Source organism: Tauraco erythrolophus, chromosome 17, assembly GCF_009769465.1.
Source record: "Tauraco erythrolophus isolate bTauEry1 chromosome 17, bTauEry1.pri, whole genome shotgun sequence".
NCBI classification, from domain to species: domain Eukaryota; kingdom Metazoa; phylum Chordata; class Aves; order Musophagiformes; family Musophagidae; genus Tauraco; species Tauraco erythrolophus.
The window spans coordinates 15,579,963-15,593,516 of NC_141481.1; the positions used below are offsets into that span (position 1 = coordinate 15,579,963).

Below are 13,554 nucleotides of genomic sequence, written 5' to 3' on the forward strand. Positions count from 1 at the left end.
TGTCAGCCTCATTGTGTTTTGTTCCTGCTTGCTTGCATAGCAATTTACTGAGCCAGACACTTCAAATAACTTCAAATATTAATAACATTCGGTGATGTGGGGAATTGCAAGAGCCTGAAAAAAAACAATTTGTTTCCCTGTTTAAAGATAATAACAGTGCTAATGATGAGATTTTAAAGCCTCTCTTTTCATGATTGAGAGAATTTTGGATTTTTTGGAAGAAAGTGTAACAGCTTCACCTGGTGAAAGTGAGAGGAGTCTCTCAGAATATCCTGCAGCATAGCTATGAGAGGTTTGGTCTCAGAAGTGTATGGTGTTTTTGCACAAAGGATGTTGAGACAGGTTCACATGTGTGAAGATTTATTAGCAGGTTGCATAGCTGATGGCACATAATGGTAAAAATTTTTTCCAGATAAATACAGGAACATAAGAAGACAGAGACAAAAGAAAGGGAAAGAGAAAACTGTCCCAGTGGCTGGGTGGGAAAAGAAGTGACAAGCAGGGCAAACGAGCATCCTCTTTTGGGCATATTCTCCAGTGCAGCAGCTGCTTCTCTCCCATGTAATACTTTTCCCATAGTAACTACATTAACTATAGTTTTTCATCAAGATCATCCCAAACTCCTTATGGGTTCTTCCTGCTTATGATGTTATTTGTGTGAATTGGAGCACACTTTGGTCAGTGGAGAGTGCTGTGTGCTAACTGATTGTTGAACTATGTCCAAGGATGATATTGGTTCCCTCTAATGTAAATCAAAAGCTACAATCAAGAGCAGAAGAGGAGAAAGGAAGCAGGATTCTCACACCAGTGGCAGTCACTTCCTTTGAGAACCTACCATAAGAATGCTGTGAGGGTTGGCAGGTGGCTATGAGATCGTGAGCATGAGAACAAGAAAGGAAGCGTACTGCCCCAGAGACTCTGGAAGGCACTACCAGAGCAGCTGGGTGAAAGGACAACATAGGCAGGTTACACTGATGCAGATGAAAGGCCCTTACCTATATAAAAAGGCAAAGGTAGGGAAGGAGCAGTGCAGCAATGGAGGTCCAAAACTCGCTATGGAAGAGAGACTTTTAATCTGGGTTTCTCACAGCACTTCTGGCTGCTCTAAGCCTTAAGTCGTCGTGTAAATGGAGGCCATCTCTCCCCTCCTTATGGTATTGTATAGAAGGACTGGCTTAGGCCAGTCTCCAAGAGAAGGTTATTGCTGGAAAACTTGAAGCTAGGGCATATCCCTTCAAGCCAAAATGATGAAGCAGAGAGACCTTGCTCCCTCTGACTGTTGGACACCAAGCTGCTCTGTCAGTGTTGCTGAAAGATGAGGATTATTGTTTGGGCACAACGCCGTATGTCCTGGGTTTGGCTGGGATAGAGTTAACCTTCCACAGGAAAAGTGGGAGGGGGCACAGCTCGGGCAATTGACTGGAATTGGTCATAGGGCTATTCGATACCATATGCTCATGCCTGGATGCCCCGGGACTATAAATTGAGGGAGCTCACCGAGGGAAGGGCTTTTCGCATCGTTCTGACCGTGGGGGGTTCTGGCTTCCGGGTGCCACAGTCAGCATGGTGAGCATTTGTACCTCTCCTTTGGTACTGCTCTCTTCTTATTAATATTATTGTTGTTTTTTTTACTCTTTATTGTTTTTTTTTAACACTGTTTTATTATTGTTGTTTTCACTCTTTCTTTTTTTTTTTTTTTACACTGCTTTATTATTGTTGTTTTTATTGTTTTCTCGGGGTTTTTTTACACTGCTTTATTAAATCCTTGTTTTCACTTTTTTTCTCTCTCTCTTTTTTTTTTTTTTTTTTTGCATTTATTAAATCGCCCTTATCCCAAACCATGTGTTTTACTTTGTTTCTTCCAATTTTCTTCTCCCATCCCGTCCGGGGGAAGCATCGAATGAGAGGCAGTGTGGTTGCTTAGCTGCCGTCTGGGCTAAACCACAACACCATACTAATAAAGTTGTGTTGGTTTTGAGACCCAGACTAGTAACTCTTCACAAAAAGCTGTGTTAACTCTCAGGTATCTTTTTCTTGAGCATCGTTGTATAGTATGTGAACTTTATCTCTTGGCTGGTATATTGTTCTGGATAGCTTAGGCAGCTTTCTGCTGAGCACTGTTCTGTGGATCCTGCTTCTAGGTCAGTAACTCCCTTTATGTATTATCTGGAGCTCCAAGACTGTGGAGTCTGTTCAATAGCCTAGTCAACATTAGAAAATGCCTATACCTAATAACGCTGCACTGATCTTGTATTAATGATCAAAATGATACTTTCAGTTTCTGACTTTTAGCACTTTTACAACTGTCTAGTACTTCTGCCAAAGATTTTCTGCAGTTTACAATGCCTGATGTTTAGGGCTACGCTATGAGAGAGTAATCAGCATAATTCCAAAGGGATCAAGAGATCCCTTTTGGATCTTCGGGAAATATTTACAGAAGCCAGTGTGTCTTTTATTTCTGTTTGTTCTTTTTCAACTTATTTAGGCTTTGTGCCAGTTTTTAATAACGATTTTCAACACAAAATCTAAGAATTCTTTACAAAGGTGATCACTGTCACTGACCACAGTGACTGGGATAGTCACTTTCCTACCTGTAAAATCATTATTTATGCAGACTTCTCTCCTGTCTTCCTGGCTGTGCAATTGTTCAACATTAGTTAAAGTATAGGTACAGAGGATTAAATTCCTTAATTACACTCCTTTATGTGCAGAAAAGAAGTTAATAGGAAGAAGGGAAAAAATATCCATCTTGTAACACTTTATAAGCAGTGGACCTAATAAGAAGTACACTGATAAGTGCTTTTTAATGATGTTGCCCAGAGAAATTTTAGACCAACATAAGCCTTAAAATGAAAGACAGTCTAACTGTTGAATATAAATGAAATATTGATTTTTACTTTATTTATTTTAAAATATTGCACATTTTCATTTGAATATTCTGACATTCCTTACATCCATATGCCCCAATATGTAACTCATTTACCCCAAGGGCTTACTGTTGTAAGGGGCATTTATAGTGCCTTTTCTCAGGAATAATACCTGGGTTTATTAATAATAATAAAGACTGTATTTAGATAGGTATCCAAATTTTATTTTTCCTCTTCTTCTGTTGACATACATCTAAGCACAATAGGTGACACACTTATTGAAAATACAGATAGATAGTCACCTCTCCATTATCCTCTGTTCATCTGACCAGCTTAAAGACCTGTAATAGCTTATATATGAAGGTTTTCCCTTTCAGAAAATACAGAGGATATCCTTCACTGTGTGTCTGTAGTATGCTTAAGATCATGATGTAGATGTGAAGGAGCTCTGTGATGGAAGCCCTAATAAAAATAGTCAAATAAAGTTTCCTCATTTCAGCCATCATGATAGTTTTATGGATATATCAAGGATAAATCATTGATACACTGTTTTGTTTAACAGGTTCTGCTTTAGATTTGCATTTTAATGACGTGAACGTTGCTTCCATAGATAGAGAATTTGAAGATCAAGAAGGCAGTGACCTTGGATTAGCAAGTAAGAGGTCCAATTTGTTAAATTATACTCATTTAAAATATCTTTCTTTCTTACTTTTCTAAACTTCTACTCATCAAAATAGTTACAGGCAGCAAAGACTTTGAAGAAAATTCCTCAGTTGTGTTCCAGCTGTTTAGCTTTGCAATGTAAAGGGATTGCATCAGTATCATCTTATCTATGTTTTACAAGGGATCCGTCTATTAAACTTTTTTTTTTATTTTAACATGCATAATGACTGGGGCCCATGGACATAACAGTTGATGGAAGGACTTACATGCATTTATAGGAAGGCATTATGCTTGAGTTGGCCTGCATGTCGAGTGCTGCAAAGGTCTGATAGCAGGCAGTATGTGCTGTGGGGACTGATAAGTACTTCCATGGTTAGGTGGTTGCTGAGAGGGGTAGTGGGGACAATTCTTGAGGAGAAGAAGCTAGCAATCTTCAGATCTTTAATACTTGCAAGTTAGGGACTTATTTTTTCTATGAATTTAACCTAGAAGGAGCAATTTAGTTGAAGGTCTGTTGGGAAGTATTTAGCCATCTGGCCTCTTCTGGGAAAGAAGAGGACAAGAAGACATAGCAAAGGAGAGCAGTGCAGGGAAGAGACAGCAGGGAGGAAGGATGAAGGTGGGAACATCAAGAAGTTAAAATGCTACCTTTGTGAAATTAGAAAAGTGAAAATAATTGAGGAGAAAACCAAGGAAAATAGGAAGTGAAAACTGAGGAACTATAATTTCATTATCATATTCCTTTCAGAGTCATAGAGCAAGAGAACAGACTTGTTTTTGTAATACATCCATTTATTTCTGTTGTCTGTTTTGGTAGCATTTCTTTGAAGGAGGTCTACGGTGACTATTAAGTTGGTTGTGCGTTTGTGTTAAGCTTCCACTTGTGCAAACAAAAATGTATTCTTGGATGGCAAACATGTTCCTCCCATGTCCTTCTTCCCCTGTGGCTCTAGACGCAAAGGGTAAAACAACTATCGCTACGCCCTAGTTTATTATCACTGACTGTTGCTCCAAGACAAAAAGCTTGCACTTAGTGTCTCTATACATTATACAATTTTTCTTCCATTAAGATAATTATTATGTCTTTAGTCTGCTGGCTTTAACAAATAGGCATATATATTTCATGCTGTTGGAATATGTAAGCTGTCACTGGAGTGGACAGGATAGCACCCGAGAATTACAGATTCAAGACTTTGTCGTAAAGCATGGAAATCGTTTTGACCCAAGTGAACATCAAGTGCCCTTACTCCCTCAGGAAAAACATATATTAAAAGCAACTGTAAGTTGCTTCTTTTCAGAAATAACACAGATGTCCAGAGAGATTCTGATTCGAACTTTCCTCCTGCAAGTGCTTCCTTTGCAGTGAAAGGGGACTAATAATATTAGTGGGAATATCTTCAGAGGTTTTAGGGCTTTATATTTATTTTGGTTGATTGACTTCGGTACAGTTTTCTGTCCAGTGATGATGGTTGTTCCTTCACCAGAACCATTTATATGTTATCTATTAACATTTTCCAGTACTGTTCATGATATTCCCGTTCATACAGACCTGAAAAGAAACTGATAACGTGTACAATTTCAGATTTATTTCTCTGTTAGTGATGTCAGGCTCAACAATGTTCCTGATGCTATAGTTTATTTAACTAGTATTTAATTGCTGTAGTTTAGCCCCAGCCAGCAACTAACACCATGCAACCACGTGCTCACTCCTCCCCTCCCCAGTGGAATGAAGAGGAGAAAATACAACAAAAGGCTCAAGAGTCAAGACAAGGAACAGGGAGGGATCACTCACCAATTGTGGTCATGGGCAAAACAGACTCAACTTGAGGGGTGGAGGGGGGAAATGAATTCATTACCAATCACATCAGAGGAGGAAATGAGAAACAAGGCCAGCTCTTAAAAACACCTTCCGCCACCTCTCCCTTCTTCCTGGCTCTACCTCCTCCCCCGAGCAGTGCAGGGAGACAGGGAATGGGAGCTGCAGTCAGTTCATCACACCTCGTTTCCGCTGCTCCTTCCTCTTCAGGGGAGGACTCCTGACACTCTACTCCTGCTCCAACATGGGGTCTCTTCTTACTGGAGATAGTTCTCCACGAGCCTCTCCAACGTGAGCCCTTCCTGTGGGATGCAGTCTTTAGCCATCAGACTGCTCCAGTGCACGCTTTCCCATGGAGTCATGGCTTTTTAGGGTGCAGCCACGTACGCTGGCGTGGGGTTCCTTCCCACAGACTGCAGCTGGATCTCTGCTCCACCATTAATCTCCAGCAGCATGGGGTCCTTTCCCATGGGAGACAGTTCTCCACAAACTTGTTCAGGTGCAGCCACTAACTCCAGCATGGGTTCTCCACGGGCTGCCGGTGGATCTCTGCTCCACCATTAACCTCCATGGGCTGCAGGGCAAGAGTTTGCCATCTCACCCGGGGCTGCAGGGCAAGAGTTTGCCATCTCACCCGGGGCTGCAGGGGAATCTCAGCTCCAGCACACCTCCCTCCGCTCCATATTCACTGACCTTACTGTCGGCATTGTTGTTTCTCTCACATCTCCCTACTCTCTCTGCTGCAGCTGCGCTGGGCCTGATGAACCTTGGCAGTCCCAGCAGGACAAACTCTGCCCAGTGGGTGCCCTGGGAGCAGGGGCACTCCAGAGTGCTCAAAGCCACACTGCCATCGCTGCCACCAGCTGGCAGTGGCTCAGCGTGGGCAGGCGCCTGTGCAGCAGGCTGGGGACCAGGCCCCCACCTAACCCCTCTCTCAGCTGCAGGTCCCACATAGTGTAGGTGTTTTGTCCCTTCTTAAATATGTTATTCACAGATGGCGCCGATTGGCTTGGCCTTGACCAGGGGCAGGTCCAGCTTGGCCAGAGGCAGGTTCATCTTGGAGCTGGGGAAGCTTCCAGCAGCTTCTTACAGGAGCTATCCCAGTAGCCCGTCCCCTGCTACTGAAACCCAAACGCACAAATCCAACACATTCATTTACTGCCTTTACTACTGCAGGAATGATTATGCTTCATTGGAAGTACCATGAAGTATGGATCAGGAAGGAAGTACTGTAACCAATTTTATTTTTCCCTGATCAGGAAAATGCACTGCATCTGTGCATGTTTATTTCAGTAATGGCATGATTGAACATCCTTTTTTTAACTCCTGTTTTTATTATTATCATTATTTGGGGAAACTATGAACAAGGCATTTGTTTGACTAAATTATTAATTTTTACTTTATTTTAAACTCAGTTTTCATAGAGAGTTAAGTACATTTGACATTTAAAATCTGAACAAATGCAAAAGTATGTAGAAGAAATTGAGCTATGTCTGAATATTACGCTTTTGTATGCTGTGTATGATTTTCAAGGTATGTAGTCTCACTTGTTTAACTCTAGTTTATATATTAAAATAGAAAAGCAGATTTTTCTTAATGCTTTAAGTTTCAATCAGTTTCTTCACTTGCATTAGTTGTTGGCTGTAAAAATGAGTAAATTGAATAACTTGATCTGAAAAGTGTTTTCTTTCTCTGTAGCTGCAGATGAGGCCACTGCTGTGTAAAGCTACAAATTCTGTTTTCAGGCACTTGGAAAACTACTTTCAAGGGTTAAATTCAAAAATAGTTTTGCAATAGTAGATAAATAAAGTTTTCTTTTTTAACAAAAGGTATTTGAAGATATAATTTAATTTACATTTGATACATTTTTCAGAAAAATTATTACAGAGTGCTGTGTTCTGCTTTGGAACAAATACTTTTTTTTTTTTTTCCCCTTTCCCCAATGGATACATAGGTCAAAGATTACTGGGAAGTTCAGCACCTGTCAATATTCCAGGTTCTCTTGTTCGTTCCTCATCTATACATTCATCATCATCCCTTTCAACCTCTCCACTCAGTTCTCTTTCACAATCGCTGTCTCAGTCTTTCGTTTCATCTACTGCGGCTCCTCACCACCAGCAGCCTCAGCTTTTGAAGACAGAACATAGTATGTTAGGCACCTCAGCCTCTTCTCACAACTCTTTAGGTAAGTAAGTTGAAGGCTGAACTTTGTGTATTGTAAGAGGGAACTCAATCACAGGTAAGAAATGTTCAATTCAATAAAACTACTGATAAAGAAATTATATATAGTATGTGGTAGAAAGTTCAAGGAGTGAACTTCCATTCCTAGTGAAAGGAAAAGAAGTAGTCTTGGAAGAGGAGATATTTACAGAGGCATTTGAAAGGGCTAAAACATAGCAGTTGGCATGCAGGCAGCAGGAGTGCGTTTTAGCTGCAGCATTTTGCTAAAGGAAAATCCAAAACAGAGAAAGAATTAAATGATGTATGAGCTACTAGGAACAAAGCTTTTTGTATATAAATGAATTCCCACTCTTCCTTCTCCTTTTGTGGTCTGTACTGTCTTTTATTAAAAGCAGCAAGAAAACAGCATGTGGTAAGTCTCCTGAGTTGCTCTAAATGCTGCAAACATTTTCCAGACTGCCACATTTCTGAAGGTAGTGAAATAATGTTATGAGTCTTGCAGATAAAAAGCATAAATTTGGCATATGTGGCACATCTGTTCTGTTGTGCATGTGACACCTTTTGCAGTAGTGTGTGCAGAATGATTTTTTTTTCTGCCTTTGTTTTACAGGTTTAAATGGTGTTACAGGGAGCATTTGGGACTTTGTAACTGGGAGTTTCTCTCCTAGTCCATCCCCAGTACTAAGCAGTGGTGCTATGCCCTCAATAAGTTCAAACACCAGTGGGAACGAACTAACTCGAGTTAGGCAGGAACTTGATGATACCAAGAGAAAACTAAAACAATGGGAAGAATCTTGGCAACAAGTAAAACAGGTATGCTAATTCATGGTAATATTAGATTTTTTTTTTTTTTTTTAACAAACAAGCAGCTCCTACTGCTTTTCTTTTTTACATATCGTCTTATCCTTGGACCCAGAGTTTCTTACAATCTCTCAAAGGAATGTTTTTTTCCCTCCTCAAAATGAGCTAATACCATAAAGGAAACTGAGCTTTTTAAAGGGCAGTTCATTTTCTGAAAGTTGATCTGCCTCTTTAGACGGGGACACTTACACATATTCCAGATAGGGCTGAACAGCAACATATCTTGGTGTTCAGTGAACTAAAGACATACATTCCCTCCAGTACCTCTTTCAGATGATAAGCATGCAAAAAATGTAAAGGCTTGCCAGCAGCTGTGACAGTATCTAGCCATCTCAGGAGTCAAACTGAGGTTGTTGATAACTGCCAGTCTATTGAATTTTCTGTAGTCCCTTCCTTCCCCTCACATTGTTCTCTCTGTGACTAGAAGTAGCTAAGTAACTGTACTAAATTTTGGTAGTTTTTGATGTCACTTAACATTAAATTATGAATTGTAATATTTAAAATGTGTTCCATTTATAGAACGCCAAAAGGATTATGGCTGTTTACAAAGAAATAACAGTGACATACCTAAAAATTACATTGAGACAAAACAAGAAGAGTTGTTAATTAGAAGGTAGAAAAAGTAGGGAGAAGTGTTAAATTGACAGTAAATGCATTGTTATGTCTAAAATTAGAGATTACCTGCATCTTTGAAGGCTTTTGAAGTTGCTTTTCTGTTGTTAATTTAAAAATTTATGTTTTATATTCTGGAAATCTTTTTCTTTCAGGCATGTGATGCATGGCAGAAAGAGGCTGAAGAAGCAAAAGAACGTGCTAACATTGCAGATGTGGACAAACAACTTGCTTTTCAGAAGAAGGAGGAAGTGGAAAATAAATTAAAAAAGCTGAAGGCGCAATTAGCTGCTTGTCTATCTACTACATTACCTTCTATGAAAAACTATGGAGATATAGAAAAGATATCCTTGCCAAAGCTTCGTTCCTTACAAAATCGGCTGCACTTAGATTTAGAAACAATAGATGAGGTGAGTTTCTTCATCTGCGTAACTATTTTCGATTAACTGAAACTGACATCTCAGTAACTTTTAATGACGTATTTATGCCAATTATCATTTCAAAGAGCAACATTGTTCTCAGTGTCAAGTCTGTCTTTTCTGGAATAGAACATGGTTCAGATTTCTCAACCTAATGGATTTTTCTAAGTTTTTGGTTGGCTATCAGAACAAATTACAAGTGATTCACAAGAATTCTTGGGGGTTATTAAAAAAAAGATTTCAAGCCAGCTTTTGCCACCAATGTTTTGAGCACTTCCTAGATATATAAAAATAGTTGCCTTAAATAAATTAAAATAGTTACATGCTTTTCACTTGTTTAGAAGGTAGGTGGTGAGGTTCCCTGCTAGGAGTTTGTGTCAGAGAGGCCAGTACAGACTTGGAGCATAGAATCATTGACATTAGAAGGGACTTCTGGAGATCATCCTGTCCAACTCCCTGCTAAAAGGAAGGTCAACTTGAGCAGGTTGCTGAGGGCCTTGCCCAGTAGCATTTTGAATATCTCCAAGGATGGAGAGTACACCACCTCTGTGGGCAACCTTTTCCAGTGTTTGACCATCCTCACAGTAAGAAAAGTTTTTTCTTATGTCTGTGTGGAATTTTCTGTATTTTGTTGTGTACCTGTTGCATCTTCTTTCACTGGATACCATTGAGAAGGGTCTGTCCTCTATCTGTTTTACTCCCTCCCATTAGGTATTTATACACATCGGTAAGATGCCATCTCTTCTCAAGGCTCAACAATCTCAGGTCTTTCAGCCTCTCCTCATATGTCAGATGCTTCAGACCATTCATCATCTTAGTGGCATATTACTATATTTCACCGTCTGTCAAATCCAGACTGTTTCTGCCAAAATTTAGGATGCTCTTTTGCTGCCAGATTGAGGGCATTTCTCAGGGCTCTCAAAGCTGGGAATATCAGATGCCACTCCGAGCACATCAAGGAAGATAATAATGACCAGGCACTGCTCCAGGCATCATACTTCAAACCTTGCTGGGCACAACTTGGTCTGTCATTGTTTTCTCCTCTGCAGTCTCAAAGGGCAGTGACACCACATATTATACCAACTCTTTCTGTTTTGTTTTGACTGTGACAGTACTGTCCAGGCCAAAAAAAAAAAAAAAAATTTCCTTTCACTACTCGAACAGTCTGCCATACTCTAGTACCTGTTTGAGTTCAGCAATGCCTTCTCTGTCTCAGTGCACCTCTTGTCCAGTGCCATCTGTATCAGTATGAACTACAGCCTTGAAAAAACAACAGGCTCTCTTTAGAAGTTGAAAACATAATTTTAGTCTTTGTCAATAAAGTAGGTGAATGAGGACGAGACTTACTAGTTACCAGGCTCCTGTTATCAAGTACATTTACAGGATTCTGAATTGGATTAGGGACCAGTATTAGTTTTATTCTAAGGGATTTTAAAGAGGAGCAAAAGAGTCTTGGGATCTCTGACCAAAAAAGTCATTACATCCGGGATTGGAAATTGCCTCAGCCAGGCTGGAGTGATCAGAAGCATTATGACCTTTTCCAGCTCCTCAGTTTCTCAGGTTTTCTTTACCACCATGGCCTCTTCTCACCCAACTCTTCCTTCCAGGAGAAAGTTGCTGTCTTAGGCAGTGCCACACATAGCATTCTTGATTATTCTCTTAGTCTGAACCTTGTCTTTCTCTTCAAAAATTAACACAGCTTTAGATGCTTTTCAGTTCTTCTTGTTCCTTAATAGGGTTGGTATGGCTTTACGCATGGCGACATTTATTTGCAGTTTTAACATCCTCCCTGAAGTCTGTATCAGTTGCTTTATTCCAAGTATCGCACATTTGGGATGCTTCCATTCTGTCCTAATGCAAACATCTCCCACGGCATGATAAAACGTAACCGTGGTTTGAAATGGTAAAATGAGGGAGTACGTGACAATGAAAAAGGCTTATTTCCTATTTTTCTGTTGGTTTTGCTTGTTTACATCACTCATCCCAATTATGCAGGAAAATTTCAATCCAGAGGTTCAATCCTAGATATTTTCCTTTCTAATTAAAAGGTTGCATGTGCTCTGATCTTATGACCCTCAATTCAGCTATTTGTTGTAAAAAAACATTGTCCTTTATGTTGTTAAATTAGAAGTTTATTTGGGACAGCTAAGTGTAAAGCTGCTAGAATGCAACTGTATACTTTGGAATAATTTTTACCAAGTGCAATAATCTTTTTACAGGTGATTTTTCAGCTTCAGTCAAAGAAGTGTATCGTATGTCAGGAAAGTGATCGTAGCATTATCCTGAAACCATGTCAACATTATGTACTTTGTGATCGCTGTGCAGCTGCACAAGAAGAATGTCCCTACTGCAAGAAAAAAAATAATCTGTGGTAACATACAGGCAGAGTACTCATACCATGTTCATGAATTAAATAATGTCATGGTTTTGTATTTTGCATAAGAATTATATCACTCGGAATTAATCCATTTAATAGTGCTAGACTGATTTCCATTTTGATGTCAGAAACTTAGTTGCTTTAGGATAGAGAATAAGGCTTGCTCACCTTTACATACCAACTTCAGTCATTTGACGAGGTTCTGTAGTCTTGAGGTTCTTTCGTTGCCCTCCAATCTCATCACAGCCTTTTCTGACTTCCACTTATGTTCCTAGTGCACAAGCTGCTTCGGTTCACTTGCACTGTAATCAGTTTGTATAAATCTTGCCGTAATGCCTGAATGAAGCGTTTATGCTTGTTATTTTAATTAACAGATTATGATAGATAATTTGATGATGATGATAGATTAGATTAACAGATGAAGATGGATATGTGGTAACTACACACTCAACAGTACAAATGGTCCCTTTGTCAACGTCTGTTGTGTGTGGAACACCAGAGCCAGTATTTTGGAATCAGTCTAACACTATGTATATTGGATGTCTGAAAAACTCTGATTAATATAAAAGCACTTTTTACTTACTGTGTTTGTTAGAAGGTATGTTGTAAACTGCTTCAAGCCGCTTTCTAGGTCTTATGTTTATTTTTAATATGCAATAATATGACATGTTTTATGTGTACTGTGAATTTAAAATATTTCACATGGTTTTACTGTTAAATCACAATATTATTAAATAGAAATGACAACTTATCTAGGTTTTTTATGATTTATAAGTTAACTGCACACTGTAGTATTTATAAATGTACCAGCAGAGGAAAAAAACAGTAAGGCACATATGCTTTCATATTCTAAGACATGTTTTCAATTTTGTGAAACAGATTCGTTTAGTAAACAACTGTGCATTTTCATATTTCCCTCAGTTTGGATGTTTGTAGTCTTAAAGTTTTTGTACATGTCCTAACCTGTGTAGTACTCATTGAGAACAGATATGATACATATAATATTACCAAGTGCCTATGTCCAAAATCCTGTTAAAATCATAGAAGACAAAAAGAGAACTTTGCAAATAATTTCTATTTATTAATTTTGTATTGAACAATTTGACAATAGCTAGAATACATCTCTTGTTTTATAAATATTTTAAATACACTTTTTCAGTAATGAAGTTAATGCATGTTTGAAAGGAACTACATAATTATTTAAGTATGTAATCAGGCAGTGGCACTTTGACATGGTGATTCTTTTAAAAGGTGGTAATATGCTTATATCCTGGTAGTGGGGAACGTGCAATTCAGGAGAAGTTAATTAATTACTGCATGTTAACACTGTATATTTTTACTTTTCTTACATGGAATAATTGCCTGCATTACGCCTTTTTCTGTTAAATTCAAGTGTAACACTAGTACAACTTCGATTGAAATGACTTACTACTGTATTACATGATTTTTTTTTCTCCGTATCACTGTATTTCAGTATAAAAGTGAGTTGACACCGGCAGCAAAGAGTTAATCTATTTAAAGTTCAGTTATGCCACAACAAGAACAAGATGTATACTAAAATTATTATTGTCAAAATAGAGCTTTTGGAACTGCGTCAGCATTAAATAAAGGGCCCAAGCCAACAGTACTGAAATCACTGTCTCCTTTGGGCTTTAGCATTCTTTGTACAAAGGCTCGAGTTAGCAAAAAATCATTACACGTTTTCTGTGAGAGCTAAATGTACAGACTTATCGCTGCTTTCCTAAGACATGTCATTCT

General features: G+C 38.9%; 1 protein-coding gene across 1 annotated transcript in view; it reads left to right on the plus strand.

Moving 5' to 3' along the window:
- The window catches only part of UNKL (unk like zinc finger), a 60,837-nt gene extending 47,593 nt beyond the window's left edge, over window positions 1–13,244 (plus strand). Inside the window, 5 exon segments of the mRNA XM_086622090.1 lie at window positions 3,430–3,522; window positions 7,301–7,531; window positions 8,138–8,340; window positions 9,156–9,410; window positions 11,639–13,244. Coding sequence (XP_086478216.1) covers window positions 3,430–3,522; window positions 7,301–7,531; window positions 8,138–8,340; window positions 9,156–9,410; window positions 11,639–11,794 — 938 coding nt within the window. The 3' untranslated portion in view covers window positions 11,795–13,244.
- The last annotated feature ends 310 nt before the right edge of the window (window positions 13,245–13,554 follow it).